Consider the following 25456-nt stretch of genomic DNA (forward strand, 5'->3'; position numbering starts at 1 on the left):
ACAGCATCTTATAGCTATTTTCCTGTAATCTAGCGGATATAGAACATTTACTTGCTCTCATGAAGATGAAGTCCCATAGTTTGGCAGGTATCAGTTCACCCAAATCTTTGTCCCATTTCATAAGATTTCTTATTTCTTTTTTTTTTTATTTTTATAATTTCTTTTTATTTTTATTTATTTATTTTTTATTTCTTTATTTCCATTTCCCATTTCTTCTTTTCCCAAGTTCGATCTCCTTGTTATATGTAACTTTATTACCTCCTCTGATTATTTTACTGTTAAACGGCTGATAAGAATGTTTACCCCTTGTTACATGTAAACCGATTTGATATGACACCTGTCATGAAGGTCGGTATATAAAAGAATTAAATAAATTAAATAAGATGAGTAGCAGAATAGTTTACAGTTGCGGTAAGTAGACGATATATTTTGGACACTCCTTTAGAGACTTTATTTGCATTCATGCACCAAGTTTCAAAAAGAGTGACAGTTTCCCTTAATTGCTGCGTAAGTCTTAGATTTCTAAGAAAGTGGGTATATTGAGCATAAGCTAAGAAATGTACTTCACGCAACTTATAGGCTGCCGTTATCTGGTCCATGGTTAATTGTTCCCCTCCTAGTAACAAGTGTCCTATGGTGGTGATGCCCAACTGTTGCCAGGCCATAAAAGCCACCGACTGGAAGCCTGTGACAAACTGTTTTGATATAAGAGATATTGATAAAGTATGAGTAGGTCCCTACCACTACTTTTCTACTTATCCCAAATCTTCACTATGGTTTTCATAGACCAGGGAATACAAGTAGTATGCTTCCATGTCCATCAGGGCTGCCACAAAAGTGCCCCAACTGGCATGGATCCGACCATTAACTGTTCAGCCATCGCCCACTGCTTAGGTTTTGTACTCTTGCTATATCCACTAAGGCTTTTAGTTGGGATGCAACATAAGCAGCTTGTACGTCTGGAACCCCTAAACCACCCTGTCGTTTGAGAAATAAGACATGCCTAGATACTCTCGGCGGTCTCCTTCTCCAGATAAAATTAAAAATCCGCTTTTGTATTCGGAGGAGAGAGGAAGGCAAAAACATGGGTTAGGTTGAAAACAGATAAATATCTGGGTAAGATATTCATTTTGGTAATTGCTATTCGCCCAAGCCACGTAAAGGGTCCCTTATGCCATTTATCAATATCTCTATCGATGGCTCTCATTAGAGGCACGTAATTAAGAGAATAAAAATCATTCAGGTTGGAGGAGAGATTATTCCCCAGGTACTTAAGCGAGTGTTTTTGCCCACTGAAAAGGGTATGTCCGAGAGATGTTTTGAACCACAGCTTCTGGCAAATTTATATTTAGTAACTGATTTTTAGAAATTTACCTTAAATCCCGACACTGTGCTAAAGAATAAAAGTTCACTTACTATTCCATTTAGTGAGAAATCAGGATCAGCGAGTGTGAACATATCAAAGAGTGATAATTTGAAGCTTTGGTTTCCCAGGTTAATCCCCTTTATGGATTGGGAGGCACGAATATGGGTGGCAAAAGGTTCTAGAAAGAGGGCGAAAAGTAAAGGGGAAAGAGGACAACCTTGCCTGGTACCTCTACCTATGGGAAATTTATCTCCATACCCCCCATTCACTGTCACCATGGCTTTAGGGTTATTATATAGCTGTGAAACCCATTGCATGAAAAAAGGGCCAAAGTTCATTGTTTCCATGGTTTGAAATAGAAAAGGCCAGTGAACTAAATTGAAGGCCTTTTCCACGTCAGAGAGGAGTGCCACTGGAATCCCTTCCCGTTTTGCCCACCATATCAAATCTATGATCTTCCTCACATTGTCTGCTGCCATTCGCTGTGTGACAAAGCCCACTTGATCACAATGTACCAGGGAGGGTAGACACCTATTCAAGCGAATAGCCAGCAATCAAGCCAGTATTTTAAGGTCTTGATTAATTACAAAAATTGGTCTATAAGACCCGCTTAAGGTAGGGTCTCTTCCTGGTTTAAGTAATACTGTTATACCTGTGACAGTAGCTTGTTCCTGAAAGGGCTCTCCCTCCCCGATATTAAAGAGATTTGTTATATGTGTGGCAAGCAGATCAGGCATGGTTTTATAATATTCCCCCAGTAGGCCATCTAAACCCGGTGATTTACCAGTTTTGAGATTAGCTATTACCATTCGCACCTCCCCTACTATGATTAGGCTATCTAAAGCGTTTTGCTGACCTTGTGTAAGGGATGGCAGAGCTATGGTTTGTAAGTAGGAATGGATAGCTGGAACTGGTATATTACTATTGGGGCTAGCGAGCTTGGCATAAAAATCAGTGAAACACTCTTATTTCCCAGGGATCAGTGGTGAGTGCAGTTGTGATCTTTAATTTTGGTAATGATGCTCTGTGCTATACGGGCTTTTAATTGACGAGCTAGGAACTTACCCACCTTATCACTCCCTTCGTAAAATGCCTGCTTGTTTTTTCCAGTTTGTGCACAAGATACTGATCTAATATTTTCAACTGGAGTCTAATTTCTTGTAACTGTTTATAAATCATAGATTGCGTTTGATAACGTTGGCTAGCTAGGCTTTCAAGTTTTTAATAATCGTATGCGGCAGCTTTCCTTTTCCTTCCTAATTGCTATGGCTTTTGCAATACAGTGGCCTCGAATCACTGCTTTAGAACATTCTAATAAAGAGCTGATGGAGGTTGAACAGCCAGAGTTATAATGATAGTATTCGCTCAATTGTTGGGCCACGGTGGCTTGTTTCAATAAGGAGATGTTAAGCCTCCAAAAAGATTGCCCACCGTGCCCACCCTGAGCCATCATATCCATCAATACTGCACCATGGTCAGACCATGTGCTGGGTTCAATCTCAATTTGTTTGATTTTAGACACTAATCACTTATCCACTAAAAAATAGTCTATGCGAGAATAGGAATTATGTGGCTTAGAATAAAAAGGTATAGGTCCGTGTCTTTAAGTTGCATTGCCGCCATATATCCAGCATGTGCCAATCTGACATCACTGATTTTAAAATGTTTCAGGCTTTTTGCCTATGTGAATCTTTACCCTTGGCACCTTGATAGGAATTATCTAGAGTGTCATTGATAGTGAAATTAAAATCCCCTCCCCGTATAATGTTACCTTCCCCATGCTTCTCTAGTATCTTCAAAATTTGTTGCAGAAAAGCTGCTTGATCCTGAGTGGGAGCATAGGTTGAAAGTAATGAAAAGATATCTTCTTAAAAATTAAGATGGGAAATGATATCTTCCTTGTGCATCAGCCATTTGCAATAATACTTCAAAAGTTACAGTAGAAGAGATTAAAATTCCCGTGCCAGCATATCTGGATTCTTTATTAGCTGTGGTGAGGTAAACATGAGGATACTCCTTAAATGCTATTAGGCGTTTATGCCTTTTTCTAATGCGAGTCTCCTGAATAAACACAACAGTGGCTTTTAGGGTTTTTAATTCCCTATGTAATAAGGAGCGCTTCCTTTGAGAGTTGAGACCTTTGACATTAAGTGTAACTAAGCGGATCATATCCGAGGAGGTGTATATACTTCAGTAGCCATAAGAGCTACTAGTCCGCTAGTGTCAAATTGTTTAGCCATTAGCAAGTTCTCTCTCTCTTTATTGCAAACCCGTCTGTCATCTAATAAAATGTGGATTCTTAAAGAGTTTAATTCTATAGTACCCTTTCCTTAAGGAAGTGAACCACCCTTTTCTGATCCGCTTATCCACCTCTGTGGATCTCTGTAAATGGGGACAAGCCACTTTCAGCTGATAGCAGCCTTCCCCGTCCCATCCCCCACCTCAGAAAATATTGTTGAGCAAACTTTTTCAACTGACCCCAATTCTTATACCTATTATTTTGTTTGAAACACAGAACTATAACATTACTACAATACCTAAACAGCATACCCAAAATGACTGCGAACAGTCCATTTTAGCCCTGATCAGACAAGCAGCTGATGACGATGCCATCTTCTTTCCTGCACGGCGTTTATTCTTCTTTGACCTGACGCCATCTTAGGTCAGAAGTCTCGCTGATGATATTGGGTGCCTCTGATGGAGTCGGTATGTCACAAAACGAGGCCTGCTTGTTGGAAGACTGACCCAGCTTCTTTCACGGTCTTCATGCAGTATGTAGTGCCTTCACACTGAATGGATAAAGCGAAGGGAAAGTTCCATCTATATTTAACATCAGCTCTTCTCAGCATCTCTGTAGCCACTCGCAATTCATCTCTCTTTTTTTAAGGTGCTGGATGCTAAATCTTGGTACACAGATTTCTATATTGTTCCATGCCCAGGCTTTTTCCTTCTCGCGACTCATTATGGCCTCTTTTTGGGTGAAGCTATGAAAGTTTGATGTCTTTAGGTTTGCTGTCTCGGCACATGCCTAGAGCCCTATGTGCTCGTTCAGTTTTTATTATAGGAAGGACAGTTCTTCTCCTTGTCCATTTTCAGCAGTTGCTTGACTTAGAAGAGCAGAATTTTTTAGATGTTGCCAGGCTGTCAGCATATTAATTCAGCGGTTTCTGGTATGCCTCGCAGCTGCAAATTTAGGCACCGGGAGCGATTCTCAGTGTCCTTGATTTTTTCGGACAGCGATAGCATTTCGGATTGAGTCTTACTTGTGCTGAAATAGGCTGGCAATTTCAGAGTTGTGGCGATCGACATCTACCCAATGGCAGAGAGCCATGAAATCATCCCGGAGTTCCGAAAAGGAGGCGAGTAAATCCTCCTAATGTTGCTTCATTTCGGCCCTTAATTCCATGAACCATTCGTGTATTATCGTTTTTGTGGGTAACTCAGACAAGGACAGTGTATGGTCAATTGTCGCTTGGGGAGATAACACCAGGGCCTCTGCTTCCCAACCCACCATTTCCTCTGCCATACTATCTGAGATGTCAAGCCCTGATTTCCTCAATTCTTCCGCCGCCCTTGTAAACGAGAATTTTTGCAGATCTGCTCCCTTTTTTCTCGTAGTCATCTGGGTTCTGTCCAGTGTCTAGCAGGCAGGTCCAAATAGTAATTGGGATTCACTTTGCTGATTTACTCAGGGTTGTAGGTGAGGGATTGCAGGAACTACAGCTTTAAGCGTCCCATCTCGTCTTGTGGCTTACAGCGCCCCAAGAACTTATAATTTTATTTACAATTAGGTCAGTTTCTATCCAGAAAGGAGGTGTGGCTTGATTTAAGAAAAAGGTAAAAACACTATTTGAAGGCTACTGTGAAAAGGGTCAATATATCACCAAAAAATGATATCCAAAATTTATAAGCGGTTGAACAAGGATCCGGTGCATATATAATGTTTATATTGACAATTTTAAATATGTAGGACTGCTACTGACTGGATCTGCTAATCAGTCAGACCCAACATAGGAGAAGTCACATTACTTTATTTAATAAGTATTTTTAGTCTTATCGTTTTTCAAAAAGTATTGCCATGGGAAATGAAGAAGCCACAACGGGCTTTCGTTTAATGCAAGAACTCGCACAAAAATAGCAGTACTTAGCTTTAGCAGCAGAAATATAGTCCCGACGTGATCACGTTTTGGACCCTTTAGGTCCTGTTTCAGGGGTTGGTGCTTTTAAATCCTCAGTGGAGTCGCAATACTGATCCCAAGCGGCAAGCAAAACGGCGGTTTTTTTTATATCCAGTCATTTGTTGGCGATCCATTGTTGTGTTGTCCGACATTACACGGACTGCTTGACCCTGGAGTATGTGGCTGAACTGTAGACATGCCAACCTTGACTTCCCGGGCTTCCATGCGGTTTATGTTCCAGAGTGCCTCTTTCTTGGTCCAGTGCCCCTGAGCCATCAGTTCCTGATAGTGAGCTCCCCAGCCCTGGAGACTTGCGTCTGTTGTGAGAACCAGAAAGTTCGGCGGCGACAGAGTTAAACAGATGTCCTGGAGCAGAGAACATACTTCCATTGGTAGGTGGAGGTGAATCGAATAGTCATGAGACAAAAAGGTTCCTATGTGACCACAGGGAGTGTTGAAGAGGTCACATGTGTGCACTCTCACCCATGGTACTATCTCCAGGGTTGACATCAAACAGAGGACCTCAAGATATGCCCAACAATGTGGAGCTATCGCATTCGTCAACCGCACTTGGAACATCAACTTCCTTATCTGCGTGGGTGGGAGGAAGACCTTGTCCTGCTTGGTTTTGAACTGGACTCCCAGATATTCCAAGGAGTAGGAGGATTTGAGACTGCTTTTGTCCATGTTTACGATCCAACAGAGTTCTTGAAGCAGGGAGGTCACACTGTTGGTCACCTGGAGACTCTCTTCCATGGATTTCACCTGGATCAACCAGTCATCCAAGTACAAGTGCACCAGGATTAGCCTCTTTTCTCAGTGCTACCACTATGACCACCATAATCTTAGAAAATGTTCTGGGGGCGGTGGCCAGGCTGAAGAGCAGTGCCCGGAACTGATAATGGCGGCCCAGTACCGCAAAGAGTGGGAAACTATGTTCTTGCCGGATTGGAATATGAAGGTAGACCTCAAAAAGGTCCAGGGAGGTTAAGAACTCTCCCGGTTGTATGGTCATTATCATGGAGCGCAGAGTTTCCATACGGAAATGAATTCCTCAGATGTAGGCTGACACTCCTAAGGTCCAGGTTGGGTGAAAGGAACCTTCCTTGGGTATAATGAAACACCACCCCATATTTTCCTGGGGTGCAGGTACTGGAATTATAGTCCTCAAGCTGAGGAGCCTTACCAAGGGGGATTCCTCTGCCTGTTTCTTGTGCTGGGAGTGGCAAGGAAACATCATGAACATGTCCCAAAGAGTGCTGCGAAACTCCAGCACATATCCTTCTTGTATGACATCCAGTACCCATTTGTCCAAAGTGATCTCGGCCCACCACTGGTAGAAGAGGGACATTTGACCCCCTATTTCCTCATTCCGAGGGTGGGTCAGCAAAACTTCATATGGTGGGGGGGGGGGGGGGGGTTCAGGATGAATCCGAACCTGTCCCTCCTTTGGGGTGTTGAGTCTGAAAGGACAGAGATCTTTGGACTTTCTGTAGGGCCAAAAGCGTTGGAAGCCCCTGGAGCGACCCCTCATGGGCGAGGAGCACTATAACTGCTCTCTCTTATCTTCAGGTAGCCAGGGCACTGGAGATTCACCCCATTTACTGGTCAGCTTTTCCAATTCGGTTCCGAAGAGAAGCAATCCCTTAAAGGGCATCTTTGCAAGGTTTGCCTTAGAGGTGTCTATTGACCAATTTCACAGCCATAGCTATCTTCTGACCACTACCACTGAGGCCATTCCTCTGGCTGAGATATGGACTAGGTCAGAGCTCGTGTCCACTAAAAAGGCAGTGGCGGGCTCCATAACCTCTATGGAATTCACCCAAGTCATCCACCTCCCTAGAGAGGAGTAGGCAAGAACGAGCTACCAAGGCACAAGAAGCAGTCTGTAAAGTCATTGCTATCGCATCAAAGGCGTAAGGATGGACTCCATCCACCTATGATACACATCCTTCAAAGCCACTCATCCCTCCGCTGGGATAGTAGTTCACTTTGAGACTGCGCAGACCAGTACATCCACTTTAGGGAAATGTAGACTCTCTCGCTGCCAGATCCAGTGGGTATAGAGTTTCCAATGCTCACCCACCTTTAAAACTCGCTTCAGGGTGTCCCATTCCAGGTCAATTAACTCCTGGATGGTTTCCAGCACCGGAAAATAGCAAGAGGCTTTCCATAGACACCAAAATGAGATTCTTTAGTTCCATCAGAGTCTGCCCCAGGAACTCCCAGTTGAGTCTTCTGGGTTTGGGAAACCAGGGAAAGTTGCAGCTGACCCACACTCAGATTGGGAGCAGAGCTTAGTCAAGTCTGGGGAGGCCAACTCTCCCTGGGCCTCCTCACAGTGCTGACAAAAGTAAGCATCGAGGTCAGACCGTGTAGCCCTAATGTGACAAGCAGCGCAGAGAGTGATGCTTGTGTTTCTTTGCAAACAGAGCCATTGGGGACGGTAACTGCGTGTTCAGCTGGCTCGCACTTAAATGTTTTCTGTGCACAGATTTTGGGTGCCTTCGTGGACTGTGGCGAGGCACACACACAGCCTGTACACTCTGCTTTTCCAAATTTCTACACCAAGAGTTATGCGCATATGTATGAGTGTGATGTTATGCACAGACAAGACACACACCACATGTACCAACGCTCTATGGTGTGCAATAGAATATGCACAAAAACGCGCGCAAGATGACGTCGCCTTGGCCCACCATGCAGTGCGCCTACTAAGCCTAAAGCAGGACCTAGCCAACCAGGGGGCCCACTCAACCCACTCTGAAGCCCATGCCCCCTTACCTTAAAAGGAATTGGGAGCAATGTCAGTATGGCACGCTGAACACAGATACCGGATGAAGACTTACCGAAACCCTTCCAACGAATCTGATGGAATATATATATTTTTTTTTTTTACACTTTACCTAGGCTCAGCACTTACCAGCTGAGCACAGACACTGTCGCTGGCTGCAGGGGGAGAGGGCATTGGTCGTCACCACCATGCTCTGCTTCCTGCACCCGCTGCCTTTCATCTGTTTCAGCAGCAAAGTCCATGCCTAGAACTGGCTACCGGACCAAGGCGCACCTCAGAGATCTCTGAAATCACCACAGGAATTCTCACCTGGGGGAGGGACCTTTAGGTATTGCCACAGGATAGCAGGGCTCAGTCTAAGTCTCCAATTTAAAAGTAGAATTTCTTCTTCTAAAGGGTAAGGCGATCCCCTAAGGGAAAGCACATCCACATCTGATAGGAGAGGAGAGATACTGAAGGGCTGAGGTCACTGCAGGGGGATATCCAGGGAGACATCAGCTTTGAAACATGACTCAGTCTCCATCTGCTACCAGGGGAGCATATAACCTATCAGTCCTGAGTCCACCTGGCTACATGCTAGGAAAAGAAATGTATTAAATAAAATAAATATTTATAATCCAATATATCCATGTAGTCCCCTTGAAAGAGCTTTTGAGTGTTCCATCTGTGTCAGATGCAAAGCTTAAACTAGGACTAGAAATAAAGCTGTATCTATGATAGTGCCATGTTTAGGGAATGCATTACCTGCATGGTCATTCTTTGTAAAGATTATATGGGTTTTAGGAAGTCAGTGAAGACATGGCTCTTTAGGAAAGCTTTTGAGATTAGACAGACTTTTCTCTAACATACCATGCAAAAACAGGTTATCTATAAAGGGCACAGGAGAACGACAATGCTTGATTTAGAGAAATGTTATTTGATTTATAGGATTGCAGAAGAAAGATAATATTGTTTATTAGCAAATTTCTGCATTCTTCTAGGATTTTATCCTTTAAGGAGATACTAGATTTATAATTTTAATTGTATGTTATTTTATGATTTATTTACTGCTATTGCATTTAATGCTATGCATTGCTTTTGGTAAGTTTTGATTGACAGTGCAAGTATAAAAATAAACTGAAAAATTCTTAAGTCAGTTTCTCTTACTCCTCTTTTTACTTTCCAATTCATCTTTTGACCTCAGTTCAATCACAAATAATCATAATCAACTACCTTTCCATGCCCCACTTCTCTCCATTACACATGGCTATGGCACCTTACCATATGACCCAGTTGCTCTATGACACATTCCACAACTTCTGATTTGTTCTCCAACAGGTTGGGGGCAAACTTTTCATTCAGCCATGCCTTGCAAGATAAAAAAAAAAAAAAGCCAGCACATAGTCATAAAGTATAGCTGGTTATTACAAAAGAATATTATATAAAACAGTTTATAAGTATATTCAGCAGCGCACAAAATATCTGTGCCATGAGTCCTCTTCCAAATAGTGCAAGGGCTTTAAAGAAAGACCTTCAGGATTAACAAATACAAATATTACAGAGAGCACCGTGAATATACAGCTACAAAACGGAAGAATGCAAACAAGTATTAGCTTGGAAGGGGACGGCACAGTACCAGGCTACAAGAACCTACATAAAAGTATACGAGTCCAGGCAATATAAATTGAGCTCTGTACCACACCTACAACTCTTGGGTATGTAAGATGTTGTGTCTGGTATTGAGAAAAACCACTGTCATAAAGACAAAACTGATACTATACAGAGAGTTTATTTATTTTGTTTTACGCTTTCTTATATACCGCCCATATTGAGGTTTCGTGCTCGGCGATTTATTGCTATTGCTGTCATCTGCACTGGGGTCGCCGACTTGTAGCTCACCTCTTCCAATCTGCGGATCAGCTCCGCAGGAGTCAGCAGCACTTCATCACTACCTGCATCTGAGCCATGCTCAAACAACTCAGTCTCATCGGCCATTCTCACTTTGTTACCAGGAGCAAATCACCAACACCACCAAGGATCAGTATTCCAAGCGCCCTAGAAGAAAAAAATTCGAAATAACAAATCCGTCCAGGGCAGCTCACCACCCAACATCTCCAAGTCTCATCATTCTGTCCGCTCACTCTTCATTTTATAAAATGGCGCCAATCATCCATTGCCCCTACCATGTGATACGGGCTGGCCAATGGCACCGGTAGCCCCTGACGTCACATGATAAGGGCTAAAGGCCGCCGGCGCCAGTTTGGTTAGTGGCAGCTGAGGGCCCGGGAGCGATAGAGTGGAGTTATTTATTTAAATTAAGGGGCGGTGCAGGGAGCTGCGGCATGAGGACCCCGCCCTTGGAGGGAGGAGTCGGGACTACCACCAGGGGCGGGGCGGGTATCAGCGCAAAGCAGAAGGTGTCTAGGGCGCCTAATCCCTTTGCACCGACCCTGAATGTGAACCATAAACGTTAAAACAAAAACAGATTTGAGATTTAGGTAAAATAAAATCTATCAATTAAATTCCGGCGCCAGCACTCCGCGCCCATTGATGACGTCTGGACCAGCGCCCTCAGGAGTACCTCAAACGCATAATGATGATGTTCCTGTCTCGTAGTAACCCTGGACGCATCCTCCGTGTTTGTGGACTGCCTGTCCCTTTTGATGACGTTTTATGGGGCAGGCGGGGCAGAAATTTAAGAACAAAGTCATTAGTTACGGACTTTCTAGACACAACAGATCTGGGGGTTTTTACGGGCACTTGGTAGGCCTGGCTGTGTCCTGTGTTTCGGGAGCCTGGTTCCTGGGCTCAAAGCGGTTGTCTCTGGGGTGCTTGGTTTCCGATACCGGCTCAGAAAATGTTGGCTTGTCCGCAGAAGACGCTGGTGCAGGCAGCGCTGCCCCCAGAATGGCAGGATGACGAGAGAATGGCCTTCCTCTTCTCAGCCTTCAAGCAGAACCGGGAAGTGAATAGAAGTGATTGGGACAGCAAGATGGCCTTCTGGGCACCACTGGTAGTAAGCCAGAGTCGGCAGAAGGAGGAACTGTGCTTTACTCTGAAGGAGTTACAGAAGAGCTTCCAGCGGAAAGGCAGCATCCCCTTGGGATTGGGCACAGTCATAGAGGAAATGCTCAGGTGGGACCCCAACTCTTATTTATTATAAAAAAAAAAAGTAACCTGCTCAGACTACAGTTCAAAAGGGTGTACATACAAACAGGGCTGGGGCAAGGGGATTAAGCACCATAATAGACACCTTCTGCCTTGCACCACCCTGCCCCTCCAGGGGTGGGGACCATATGCTGCTGTTCTCCCCAACCCCTGTGCCACCCCCACGCCCCCCCATATTTAAATAAAACGACCCCTCTACCCTCCTGACCCAGTAGGGGGGCGGGGCCAGGAGTGATCTGCCCCATCACATGGTAGGGGCCAAAGGCCACCACCGTCATTTTGGTTGGTGGCAGCTGAAGACCCGGGCGCGGAGGATTGCTCTCGATTGCTGGACCACTGCTGGGTCTTGTGGGGGCTGAGCAGAATTTTGAAGGGGCATTTTTTGCCACTTCAAAATTTTACCATCTAAAGTGGCCGCCTCTCACCCTGCCTCATTGGCTCGTGAGCGAACGGTGGTGCCCCTAATGGTTGGCACTCTAGGCCCAGGCCTAGCTTGCCTAGTGCATCTGCCGGTCCTGCACCAAAATATAACATTCCAGACACTACAGTCAACACAAAATATTCATAAATACTGCTGAAACCAGCTAAAAACTGCACATGACCAGTCGATGACATGAGAGAGACCTGCTTCCTATAAGGTATCATTAACAATTAACTGAAAAAACATTTAAGAAACTATACTGGTCAAGTTGTCTGTATGCCTGCTAATCTCCAAGCTCATAAATCTGCCTGAACAAATAAGCTTTTAACTGTTTCAATGTCTGGGTACATGGCATAGTACCCAGATTCTCTGGCAGTGTGCTGCAAAAAAGTACGCCCGCTCTGGCCAGGGTCTCAGAAAGATGAACTGACCATGGGGGGGAGGGTACATCAGATATCTCAACCCAAGAAAAACTGTACATTTTCATTATGACATGAATCCAAGGTGTGATGTGTGCTTTAGTGCTTAACAAAGGTGAAGTAATATTGTCCAACACGGTTTTATACTTAATTCTTCATTACACTGTGAGCCAATGAAGTGAGTACAGCATAAGAATAACATGATCTCTTAGCCTCATACCAATTAAAAAGCATGCAGAAGAATTTTGCACAATTTATAGAGCACTGAGAATGTTTGCTGGCATCTCAATGTAAGTAGTTATAATAAACAAGACTCATAAGAATCAATGCTTTTAGCACATGACTTGGTTAACTACTAAAATGGGATAATCATGTCAGACCATAACTTTATTATAATATGGATCATTATAATACATTGCTGAGCGTATACAGTGCTCTACAATGGTGATAAGTATTTAGATTTGATAAGTCCCTATCCCAAAAGGGCTACCACTGATCTAGCTTTCTGATGGCCAGTTTCTACTCAGGAGTACCTCCTGCATGTTCCTGATGTCACCTCTTTGGGTAATGGTATTTCCCAGCTCATAACTTAGTAATATAGGAGAGAGCAACAGATAGGGACCATTTGACGCATCTAGTCGGTACACCTTATTCCTTCTTGCATCTTTTTAAGTGTTAGGTGAAGGGGGTTTATACAAAAGTTGCATTCCTATTTTGTTTTTTGTTAACATAGGAAAGGTTATGAACTTTTTTGGTTTCTGACCTTTCTGCTTTTTTTTACGTCTTCTGTAGGCACAAAAAGCTGCAAAGGGAATCTGAGTTTGTGGCAAGCGTGAATAGTGGCTGGATCTCATGGGGTGTGGGGCTTTTTGTGGTAAAGCCCCTGCAGTGGACTCTGTCAACAGTACTGGGTGGGAGTAAAGTCCCTACCGAGGAAGTGTTTGTGGTTCCTGAGCTTCTGAAGGTGGGTACTAAGCTTTTTTCATAGGTGTTAATAGTGTCTATAACAAACAAACAGAGTGCAGAAGACAAATTTATCAGTATCCTCTTTTTGAGAGAGAGGAATTTATCTAAGAGGCAGGTTACTGGCAAAGCTGTGTGTGTAAGGATCAGTACTGGAACAGCAGTAGGTGCTGCAGGGCAAGGATTTGGTGCATTGGCAGAGCTATATTTGTGACTCTCGGGCCTGGAATAGTAGGTAGAGTTGTGAGGAAGGTCTGAGGTGTAGTGGCAGAAGATGTTTATACAATTCTGTATCTCCTGGTTTAAATAAGAAGATAAGAAATTGTCATGTTTGGTCAGAGCAAGGGTCCATCAAGCCCAGCATCCTTTTTCCAACAGAGGCCAAACCAAGCCACAAGAACCTGGCAAGTACCCAAACACCAAAAAGATCCCATGCTACTGATGCAATTAATAGCAGTGGCTATTCCCTAAGTAAACGTGATTAATAGCAGTTAATGGACTTATCTTCCAAGAACTTATCCAATCCTTTTTTAAACCCAGCTACACTAACTGCACTAACCACATCCTCTGGCAACAAATTCCAGAACTTAATTGTGCATTTTAAACTCATTAGCTAGAAAAATGCACAAAGGTTTAGAGTAAAGTGGCTCTCTATGATGCAAGGAGGAGGGGGAATGTCAGTTGGATATTGGTCCATTGATCAATAGTTGTACATAGGTAGGGACCCCTTGGACTGATCTCCTCCATCACTCCAACATATAATCTCAGACTGAGAAGGTGCTTGGTGATGGTGGTTTGGGGAAGGGATGAATGGAAGGGAGCAATGATAGTAGTACTATTTGCACCACCTACTTTCTTATCTACCATCTACCACCAAACAGAAGGGTACCAGCTTTCTTCAGTGACTGAGAGTGCTTGGGAACCCTTTAGAACTAGAGCTGGCAACTCTCCACCAGTAGGTAAACTAAGAAGGAGAAAGTATAGCGTCTGGGCACGAAGATGAGAAATTCTGTTTTCTTAGCTTACAGACAGGCAAATCTAAAACCAGTGGGTTATGCACCTCTACCAGCAGATGGAAATGGAGTAATGCTGACATCATCATCCATAATATATCGGGCTTGGTAGAGTGTCCGTCGGTGCTCACGCATGTTCCCCAGCCCGCCGATAGATGGCGCAGGCGGCTCCCTGGCCACCTTGGAGGCTCAGACACGCCAGAGGTACGAAGGACAGCAGCCATCGCGGGACAGGCAGAATACAGCAGAGGAGACCCTGGCATGCTGCGAACGGAGTGCGTCCCACGGCACATGCTCCGTTCGTGGCGAGGATGAAGGGCCCTGTGTGCCGCGATCGGCGCGCCCGGGCCTTCATCTTCGCTGTGAACGGAGCGTGTGCCACGGGACACGCTCCATTCGTGGCATGCCGGAGTCTCCGCTGCTATTTTCTGCTCAAGGCGAAAATGGAAGGCCCCACTGTGCTGTGAACGGCGCATCGAGCCTTCATCTTTGCCGCGAACAGCGCACCAGGCCTTCATCTTCGCTGCAAACGGCGCGGGTCCCGCGGCATGCCGGTGAGAGAGAATGTGTGTTGGGGAGGGTGTGAGAGAGCATGGGGGGATGTCAGTGAGAGAGAGTGTGTGTGTGAGAGAGGGGGCGTGACAGAGAGCATGTTTGGTGAGAGAGGGTGGGGAGGGTGTGAGAAAGAACATGGGAGGTAAGAGGGGGTGGGTGGGGGGATGCTTGAGTGTGGGTTTCAGAGAGGGAGCTTATGTGAGGGGATGTGTGTGTGTGTGCCAGAGTGTGAGGGAGCCTGTATGAGGGTGTGTGTATGTGGAAGGGACACTCTTACAGTGAATTTCTAGGGAAATTCTGCTCAAAACAAGAGCAGATGTGCCAATAAAAAGGCTCGCTGCCCAGGCATAGAACGGGTACAGTTGCTAGTAGTATATATTCTCCTGCAGTGACATCAGCCCACCAGTATTCTCATTCTCCAGCAGATGGTAGATGTGCATCTCCCTACTGGGGATTGCTTTAAGTTTTAGAAGGAGAAAAAAAGAAGGAAATTAATTTGCCCCGCTCTCCTATGGTGATACCTTATGGTCCCTCCCCCAGTTGAGAATTCCTTAGGTGATTTCTGTGGTCCCTCAAATGAGTGCCTTGGTCCAGTAGGTGGTTTTTCAAATTGGCATGGACTTAGCTGCAAAAAGAAAAAACAAACAGCTGAAAAGCAAGCAGGTGCAGGAAGCCAAGCGCGCTCTCCCCACAGCCGGAGACCGACCTTATACTCGGCCAGGACAGGCTGAGCTCAGGTAAAGGGTACTGAAAAAAAAAATGGTAAAGCGAAGGGGAGTTGAGTAGGGATTCCTCTTCCCCGTCTCTGTGCTCAGCATGTCGTTCCCCCACCTCCGGTGAAGTTCAGGGAATGGGGGTTGCCTGGTGGGTTGAGCAGCCCTTGCAGCTAGGCCCCGCTCCAAGGGCTCACCGCATGATAGGCCGTGGTGGCGTTTTCGTGCATTTTTTGTGGTCTGCAGACTGCCCTCTTTAGTTCTGTCGGATCTTCCTTGTGCGCCCCATTGTGCGTTTGGTTGGGTGCCTAGTTGAGCACATAGGAGCACCTACCAGAGCACCCATTCGTGCACGCACGTGCCTTTTTTACGCGCAATCATGCGCACGCGTCTTTTTGCGCACATTATCTGAGCGTCCTGAAGGAGCTCAGTTTGGGCACTTAAATAGGCACAGTGTCGTGCACCTTATCTGTGAGTGCCTAATTTTTTGGGTGCACTATTGTCAGGTGCCTGTTAGGGTGTATTGACAGACTGATGGCACCCATTGCGAAGGAACCTAAGCGCCTTGCCCTGTGTGTTGCTTAAAAAACAAAACGGAAGTCGGTCTAGAGTAGCCACAGATGTGAAAAAACAAAAGCAAGACCGATGCTTTGGAAAGAAAATTTATTGAATACAATAACGTCCGACTCGGCCAAATTTTGCCTTTTCGGCTGCATCAGGGGCTGTAAAACGTAATAAACATTTATTTACATATATATATATATATTTTTTTTTTTTTATTTATTTTTATTTAAAAATATTTCTATACCGTCTTTTCAAACTAGTTTGATCAAGGCGGTTTACAAGTATCAATTATATAGATCAAATTAACCAAAAGATAATTTAAATAAAATAAAATAAAAATTAAAAAATAAAATCAATCTAATCAGCAAAAAGTTAAAGAGAAGCACAGAAAGAAAGAAAAAATACAATAAACCATCATAATCCCTACTCATAAAATAAATATGCTAATTTTTACAAAAACAGATAAAGAGAGAAAGGAAATAAGTGAATCTAAAACTTTAACTTATACAATCCAGGTTCCTAATAAGTGTATAATAAAACAGTCAATAACTGCAGAGTACATGGCTTGTAAAGATGGAATATTCAATTTTCAAGATGACCATATGCAGTCTTAAATAAATAAGTTTTTACTGCCTTCTTAAATTCATTATGACTGGAGATTTGCCGTAAGGTGTTAGGGAGAGAATTCCACAGCAGCGGCCCTGCCACTGAAAAGGCCCTTTCCCTAGTCATATTAAGTCTTGCTAATCTGACTGTGGGGACATCAAGCAAATATTGCGATAATGATCTGAGATGTCTCATTGGTTTGTACAATCGTAAAGATGTACAAAGCCATGTTGAATCTTGATCATAAATTAATGAATGAATTATAGAAAGAACCTTATATTTAACTCGGAATTTAATCGGGAGCCAATGGAGCTTATACAGAATGGGAGAAATGTGATGTCTCAGAGGTAATCCTACTAAAAGACGGGCCGCTGAGTTCTGTATTTGCTGCAATGGTTTGATCGCAGAATCTGGAAGACCCAAGAACAAACTGTTACAATAGTCTAAACCAGAAAACAGAAGAGACTGAAGCACAGTTTGAAAATCGTTTTTGAAAAGTAAGGGTTTTAGTCTTTTTAAAGTGTGCAGCTTGAAAAATGAATTTTTTACCAGATTTGAGACATGGTGTGATAAAGATAGATTTGTGTCCATTTGAATTCCCAAATTACGGGCGACTTTCTTAACTTTAATTGCCTCATTACCCAGTGTGACCAATGAAGGAGGGCCAGTCGAGGAATCCTCTAATACACTCAAGAAAAGAAGTTCTGTTTTTTTTGTGTTAAGTTTAAGTCGGCTATGACTTAGCCATTGTTCAATTGTTTTGACATAAAGGTTACAGAGTGAAATTGTCTCAGCCCAAGAAGATTTATAGGGGACATAGATTTGGATGTCATCCGCATAGATCTTAAAATGAACATCCAATGCAGCTAAAATATGACACAATGGAAGAAGATAACATTGAACAATACCGGTGACAGGGAAGAACCCTGTGGAACCCCAGTATTTTGCATATAAATTGTCGAACATTTGCCTTTAAAATTTATTTGGCATTGACGATTGGCAAGATAGCTAGTAAACCAATTCAATACTGTAGCTTGTATACCAATTGCTTGAAGTCTGGCTAAAAGAATCTCATGATCAAGCGTATCAAACGCTGCTGATATATCCAACATGATCAGAAGGTAATCAGAATTAGAGTCAAATCCTCGTATATATGTATCAAAAGATGAAAGCAAAAGGGTCTCGGTTGAATAGCCTTTTCTAAATCCATGTTGTTCTGGATGTAAGATATCATGTTCTGATAAATACTCTCTCAACTGATAGAGCACAGATGATTCAATTGTTTTTGACAGAGAGGTAAGAGATGCAATTGGTCTAAAATTTGTGAAGTCTGATGGAGAAGATGTTTTGTTTTTTGAATTGGTGTAATTGAAGCTAACTTCAATTGATGTGGAAAAATACCAGATTCCAATGATTGATTTATAATGAAACATATGGTTTCTGGACAATAGTCACCCAATTCTTTAAAGATGGCTCCCGAACAGGGATTAAATGGAGAATTAGATGCCTTTTGTTTTTTTATTAATTTTTGAATGATGTCATTTGAAACAGAATCGAAGGAGCTCCAGCTGTAAACTGGGTTTTGAACAGCATAGTTAGGATAAGGTAAATTCTTAAATTCAGCCACAATCTTATTTGTTTTTTGCTGAAAAAACATAGCTATATTCTCACAGGTGTCTTCATCAATCCCCAAAACGTCGGAACTTGGAGGTGACACCAATGACTTAACTATATTAAACAAAATATGTGGATTATTATTAGCCAAATTAATTTTCTCAGCAAAGAATTTCTTCTTAGCTATATTTATATCTTGTTTGTATTTTCTCAATATAGCAAACATAGTTAAAAACAAATTAGAAACAGAATTAAATCAACCCAATATATAAATTAAATTAAAAATCCATCCAGTCAAAAGGAATTCTGTATACATACATAGAGTATCACAGTATAAGGAGGAGAGACAACATAACACGTGTTTGGTAGGCACAAAGAAGGTGATATAACACATATAATTCAAAAACAAAAGAAAAATGTAATCTACATTTAAAATGTAAGTGCAACAGTTACCTTATGATTGCATACTTTACAAATATGACAACATTCACATTTGTATAAAGGTGTGAGTCTCGGCTACAAAATAAAATAAATGTATGGATTAGGTATTTTTACTTTTTAGATTTAATATTTTATGGATTTTTTTTTTTCCCTAATCGATAAATTTATTTTGTATATTTTGTAGCTGAGACTCACACCTTTATACAAATGTGAATGTTGTCATATTTGTAAAGTATGCAATCATATGGTAACTGTTGGATGTAAATTTTAAATGTAGATTACATTTGATTGTTGGAGGGGGAACTCGCCCCCATTTTCTGCCCATCCTTCCTTCCTCCCTCATATTCCTCTCCTCCCCTGTGTGAGTGAGGGGTGGGGTGAGTGTGTGTGTGTGTGCACTGTTCCCCTCTCTCTCTCTCTCTCTTCTGCTGGTGGGGCCCCAGAAATCCCACCACCCTTTCCTCGTGTCACTTTTCAGTGCTGATCTCCTCCTCTTGAGCTGGTGATGCTTTAGGAATTCCACCAGCGCTTCAGTTTCTTTTTGTTTTGTTGGGTGGTGGGGCCCAGGAATCCCCCCCACCAGCTTTACCTCTGCTGGTGCCTCTACAATCGGTGGCCTCCCGGTGCCAATGCTGCCACTAGATCCTTGGTGTCTGCAGCCCCTCACATCAGCGCGTTCATAGTGACTTCACTCGGAGCAGTGGAACGCAGTACTCACCCAGAGTTTGTGGTATTTTTATAATATAGAGAATAATAGTTGGCAAAGGCCTCTGCAGCAAGACTAGGGCTGTAGTAGTAGAAAATTCACTCACTAATTTAAAAAGTAGCATACGGTGATTTATCAGCTAACATAGTCCTGTTAGTCAGGTATTCCTTTTTTGCCCACTTAATTTCAAGATGGCACCCATTTGCTATTTTATCCAACCCTCTGATACACTTAGTTTTCTGTTTCTGCTGTTTCCTCTCGAAGTGGTGGACCTGCCACATTAACATCCTAAGTCCAGTTTGGACCCAGCCTTGAAAGGAGGCCGCCTCACAGAGCTTCTGCTCTCTTTCCTGCAGGAGAAGGCAGATGGCATGTGGCAGTTGTTCCAGAATTCCTCCCCTTCCTCCCAGTCCGTGGTCTCCATGTCAGAGCTGCGCTCACTCTGTGCCTCCCTCTGTCCAGACGAGAGGATGTTCTGCCTGGTTCTTCTGCAGCTGCAGAAGGAGAAGCGAGTCATGGTCTTGGAAAAGAATGGAGAAAAGGTAACTGGAAAGCAGTAAGATGTGATCTGGTTGGGGGCTAGCACACGGCAGGCTTTCTCATGTACTAGGTATAGTCATCTGCAGACAGAGTATACCTGTTTACTGTGGATTGACCAGCAACGGCATGCGTTAGAAACGATCACGAGATGGTAAGTGCGGTCACTTAGAAAGCTGCAGTATGAGACGTATTCTGTAAAGGGACAGCTGGTAAACTCTGGAGAGCAACAGCTCTATACAATTCATAAAACAATCCAAAGATGTACCAACACATAACTACGCAACCAAAAGAATGCTGTATCCAGGAATCTAAAATGGAATCAGAGGAACAAACTAACCCAAATCTGAAGATAGGGTGGGCACAGCCAACAACTGTAAAAGGGCAAGAAGGGAAGTTACCTTGAATCAGAAACATTTATTGTTGAAACACAAAGCCAATTTTAAGAAAGTTCTGAAAAGCAATGTAGTGCCTACAGAGCCAAAGTTGCTTGGTATAGAATTCCACAGCTTGGACCTTTTCTTGTTTCGGTCCTATCTTGTGGGTTCCACATAACTGATGTTAGGTAGGAATGGGACACAATAGATCCTCCTGAGCTGAGTGCAACATCCTGGTAGAACATATCGTTCAAGCCTGTCCAAGAGGTACTACTAAACTTGACCACTTTTTTTGGCAAATTTCACAATTTAATTGTGCACAAATACTTAAATTTTGCTCTAAATCTGCTACCTATTTCATGGAGTGTCCTCTAGTCCTAATACTATTTGAAAGGATAACTGACCAATTTCTGGTCCGTGCTGGGCTCATCTTTTTCTGCATCTGGAGAATTACAGCCCTGCCCCTTGACTAACCAGTGGCTGCTCTGGCACTATCCCTCTAGTGACAACTCCAGCAAAGTGCACCCCGCTCTCTCTCTCTCTTCCCCCACCACTTGTCAGCATTCTCTTTCTCTTGCCCCCACAACGTCCCTTGCTTCTCTCTTCTTTTTATCCCCTCACTATTTGCCCTGGGTCTGCCTGTCTTCCCCCCACACTTCTTGTCCTGAATCCCAGTTTTACTCCCACCCACTCTTTAATCTGCATTCCCAGTTTTCTCCCTTATCTAATCTTTGCCCTGCATTCCCTTTCTCCCCCACTCACTCCTTTGTCCCCTCTATTCCTTGCCCAGCAGCACACCTCTCTACCACCAGTCCCTTTCCTAGCAACTTCCCAGCCCCCTCTTCCACACCTCATGCTCAGCAGCCCCTCCCAACCGTTTGCTCAACAACAGAAGGTTCTGTGAGAAGAACCTGATCAGGAAGAGGTGAACCCAGTCATGGATGGCTTAAGAGGTTCGGCGAAAGCCTTCTCTTTCCATAAATTGGAAAATAAGTTAGTGGTTAGGGAGTGGAATACTCCAGAGACCAGTGTGAAGGTTGGTAGAGCAATGGCTAATTCCTGTATGTATCTTGATCAGTCCAGACTGTGGGTTATGCCTCCCTTCCAGCAGATGGAGACAGAAAAAAACTTGAAGAGCACCCCTCTTAACCTGGAGTGTCACCTGCATCTCTTCAGTATTTCTCTGTCTCCAGCAGATGGAGGTGGCAAACCCTGCAGGCTTGACATTCTATTTGAGTTAAGACAATCTCTTAAAAAAAAAAAAAAAAAAAAAAAAAAAAGGGGGGGGAGCTTAAGGGAAGGAGAGAGAGATGCCCCCAATCAACCTGTAACATCGGGAAAGACTGCTTCTTGTGACTTGGAGAAACACCACTGAGACCCGAGAGAGAGGCGACCTGCTGATGTCCTCAATCGGCGTCTGCTGTATAAATTCAAACAGCAGGCGTGGGAAAGTTGGGGAGTGTAAGGGAAGGAGAGAGAGACGCCCCCAACCAACCTGTAACATCTTCTTGTGACTGCTTCTTGTGACTGCTTCTTGTGACTCTGAGAAACACCACTGAGACCTGAGAGGGAGGCGACCTACTGATGTCCTCAATTGGCGTCTGCTGTATAAATTCAAACAGCAGATGGCGCACCGTCGCCACCAGCGTGCGGCTTTGTCCAGCTTAGTCCAGAGAAGGACGGAGAAGCTGCCTTTCACTGTTAACTAGGATAAAATATTTGGTGAACTTTTCCTGTCTATTTATCCCCAAGACCTATGGGAAGGAAAAGAAAAGTGAAGAGCTTCCCAATATCACCGATAACAGCCAGGGGCCCTATGGACGATCACATTTTCAAAAGGATCGAGTCACCAATTGAGGACAATCTGGGGGAGCAGTTCTCTGCCTCCCTAAGTCCTGGTGAAGGACCATCACTTCCTCCACAACCTTTGACATCGTTTCCTGAGGGCTTTTTAGCATTTAGAACCTGACGGTCCACCTAAGGGAAGAGTCTGTGCAGATTCAGGAGAAATAAAGATAAGAAATCAGTTATCAATTTTGGATGGAAGGGTATGTTAAAGGAGATCTGAAGAGGCCAGAACAATGGCCTACAGATCCTCCTGATAACATAACCCTGAAAGATATTTGGAAATTGATGTCAACTGTTAATAGTAATGTCTCACATATAAATGAATCCTTGTCAGGTATAGTTAATTTGAACAAATTACAGATAGAAGAACAAAAAAAGGAAGTAAATAGTTTGAGAGAAGATATGGGAAAAGTAACATCTAAAATTAAATTGTTAGAAAACACCGGTACAGCTCAGATTAGAGATAGTCTCTCTATTCATGGAGAGCTAGAAAATCTCGAATATGATGAGATATAAAAATCTACGTTTGATTAATTTCCCGCAAACTAGACTTTTGTCCCCTAGTGAGATGCTTAAAAAATATCTTAGGGAAATATTGCAGTATGAAGAGAGAGAAATACCTGTATTTTCAAAAATCTATTTTTCCAAAAAAATTGGAGAAAGAGAAGAAGAAAATCCAGAAATTTCAAGTATTGGAGTCTCAACTTTCCTTGAAGAGTTCATTGACATTTACATAAAAGAGCTACTTTATTTGTTTCTATGCAGTTAGAAGCTGACAAGGATAAAGTATTTAGGGATTTCCTTAAACATAAAGATTTGAATGTCTGTGGTCAGAGAATTTTAATGTTCCTGGATGTCTCTCGAGCCACGCAGGCTAAGAGGAGACATTTCCTCTCTCTAAAGGTAAAATTACTTGCCCTAGGGGCAAGTTTTTTCCTAAAGTATCCCTGTGTATGTTTTGTTACCTATAGAGGGAAGAAATATAGTTCTCTGATCCCTTACAATTGGAGACTTTTATGTTGGATAAAAATGCTTTAGGAGGAAGCATTGCTGATGATCAATAGAAAATCCTTTTTTTTCTCTCTCCTGACATTGTTTTTGATTAAAAATGTGGAAATTGTCTCCCCCACATTATGGGTTATGTAATGGAGATGTGTATAATTATGGTATTTAATTATTATTATGCAATATGATTACATCTGTATTACTTCTTGATTATTTTTGTTTAATTTTTAAATGAAATTCAATAAAGAAAAAATGGAAACATCCCCCCCCCCCCCAAAAAAAAAAACATTTAGGAAGCAAACAGGATCAAGCAGGTTACACATATCCTCCCAGGGGATAGGCAGGCCCTAGTTGGACTATCCCCTCTGGTAGCAGGATTCAGGAGCTGGGGTTGGTGACCCCATAGGGGTCCTAGAGGTAAGGCTCCTGGGATGAACATAGCAGTGGTCCGGTCCCTGCCCCCCTTCCTTGTGCCCACAGCCCGTTTAAAAAAAAAAAAAAAAAAGTGCAGAAGCAGCCTGTCAGCCTTTCTTTTCTAGATTTAGCTGTACGGCTGCTGCTCTTAGTTTCTTTCTGGGCTCCGGGTAGCTTACCGGCTTTGTTTTGTCTCAGTCGGCCGGTTTTCTTGATGCTGCTGGTTTTTGCTGCAGCTCCTTCAGCGCCTCTCCAGGATTCCCCCATGCTGTGTCCCACTCGCTGTGTTGCCTGCGGAGAATCGGCTTTGCGCCTCTCTTGCGCAGATCTTTGTTCCCGCTGCCTCTCCAGAGGTGAAGGTGGCTCGGATCGGGGACCAGAGTTTCCTCCTAAGCCCTGCGCAGGGCCTAAAAGATCTGCCCCTCGTGAGCCTCCGGCTGCTCCGTTCCAGCTCAGCACGGGAATGGTGGCCACTTTAGATTCTTTGATAGCGCGAGCCCGTGTCGCGGGGGGAGGAGATCTCCCGCCCAATTTATCTCCTGGCCGGGCAGTCCAGAAGCTCCTTTGGAGCCGGACCAGGACTTTTTGGATGGACAGCCCTATCCCCTGGTGGGAGAAGGGGACGGAGCCAATTCTTTTTCTCTGGACTTTGTGCTTTTGATGCACAATGCATTTCTGGCCACCCAGGCACGACAACCTGAGCCTTTCCTTTTGGGTCACCCTGAGGAGGTCCCCCAGGCCCTTCGCGTCACGAAGCTGCAAGCCTCCTCCCTTGCGGAGGGTACTACTTTTCCGGACGTGATGGCACTGGTTCTTCGACCCCCTTCTCCGGTCACGGCTCCTCCTTCAGGGGCAGAACCTGAGGATGACCTGGGAAAACCGACCCACCTTAAAGGCGACGACCCCAAAGTAGTTCGTCTTTTTCACAGGGAGGAATTGGACCATTTAATCCCTGGGGTCCTATCAGAACTCAGCGTAGACCTCCCACAAAACGTACTCCCCCAGGATTCCATCGACCCGGTTCTAATGGGCTTGCGTGGTCCAGCGAAAACCTTTCCTTTTCATCCTATGGTTCAGGAGTTGATGACTAGAAAGTGGGATGTGCCGGAGGCTGGGCTACATGTGGGTCAGGCTATGGACAAGCTTTATCCTTTACCCAAGGAGACCCTGGAACAGTTGAAGTTTCCTAAAGTGGATGCTTCAGTGTCAGCAGTGACTAAACAGATCACTATTCCCGTAGCTGGAGCGGCAGCCCTTAAGGACCTCTATGATAGAAAACTCAAAGTTCTTCCCAAGCAGATATTTGAGGTGTCAGCGTTAGGTATACGAGCGGCTGTATGTAGTAGCTTCGAGCTAGCCTCCGCTGGGTGCAACATTTGCTAACTTCCGGAGACCTTCCTCCGGAGGATTCGGCAGAAGCGGAACGCCTGGAGGCGGCGGTTGCTTATGGAGCTGATGCACTGTATGATCTTCTGAGAACTTCTTCCCGGACTATGGCGTCCGTGGTATCCGCCAGGCGGCTCCTATGGCTACACAACTGGGCGGCAGATGTCTCGTCCAAGGCTCAATTAAGTTCTCTACCATTCAAGGGAAGCTTCTCTTTGGGGAAGACTTGGAGCAGATGATCAGGTCCCTGGGTGAGAACAAGCTGCACAAACTCCTGGAGGACCGGCCTAAGCCTTTCAGAGGCTTCCTGCTGGCTCGATTGTGCTTTTGGGGCCAACGAAGATTTCGACAGGGCAGGACGCAGTCTGGGGGCCAGAGACAACCAGCAG

The 25456-nt window shown here is 44.0% G+C and overlaps 2 protein-coding genes across 4 annotated transcripts in view; one reads left to right on the forward strand and one right to left on the reverse strand.

The window, feature by feature from the left end:
- The window catches only part of GINS4 (GINS complex subunit 4), a 28493-nt gene extending 17859 nt beyond the window's left edge, over positions 1 to 10634 (reverse strand). Inside the window, exons 1-3 of one of the 2 annotated variants that reach the window (XM_029603757.1) lie at positions 10501 to 10634; positions 10217 to 10372; positions 9599 to 9685 (exon numbers count right to left, since the gene is read on the reverse strand). In XM_029603757.1, coding sequence (XP_029459617.1) covers positions 9599 to 9685; positions 10217 to 10312 — 183 coding nt within the window. In that variant the 5' untranslated portion in view covers positions 10313 to 10372; positions 10501 to 10634. Of the gene's footprint in view, positions 1 to 9598; positions 9686 to 10216; positions 10470 to 10500 lie in introns of those variants that run through there. The other variant, XM_029603758.1, reaches the window with a different exon arrangement.
- Positions 10635 to 10906: 272 nt separating this feature from the next.
- CHMP7 (charged multivesicular body protein 7) overlaps positions 10907 to 25456 on the forward strand; it is a 45643-nt gene continuing 31093 nt past the window's right edge. Inside the window, exons 1-3 of one of the 2 annotated variants that reach the window (XM_029603755.1) lie at positions 10909 to 11452; positions 13118 to 13289; positions 19857 to 20042. In XM_029603755.1, the coding sequence (XP_029459615.1) occupies positions 11175 to 11452; positions 13118 to 13289; positions 19857 to 20042 (636 nt within the window). In that variant the 5' untranslated portion in view covers positions 10909 to 11174. Of the gene's footprint in view, positions 11453 to 13117; positions 13290 to 19856; positions 20043 to 25456 lie in introns of both variants that reach the window. The other variant, XM_029603756.1, reaches the window with a different exon arrangement.

The sequence above is a fragment of the Rhinatrema bivittatum genome, chromosome 5, assembly GCF_901001135.1.
Source record: "Rhinatrema bivittatum chromosome 5, aRhiBiv1.1, whole genome shotgun sequence".
Classification (NCBI taxonomy): Eukaryota; Metazoa; Chordata; class Amphibia; order Gymnophiona; family Rhinatrematidae; genus Rhinatrema; species Rhinatrema bivittatum.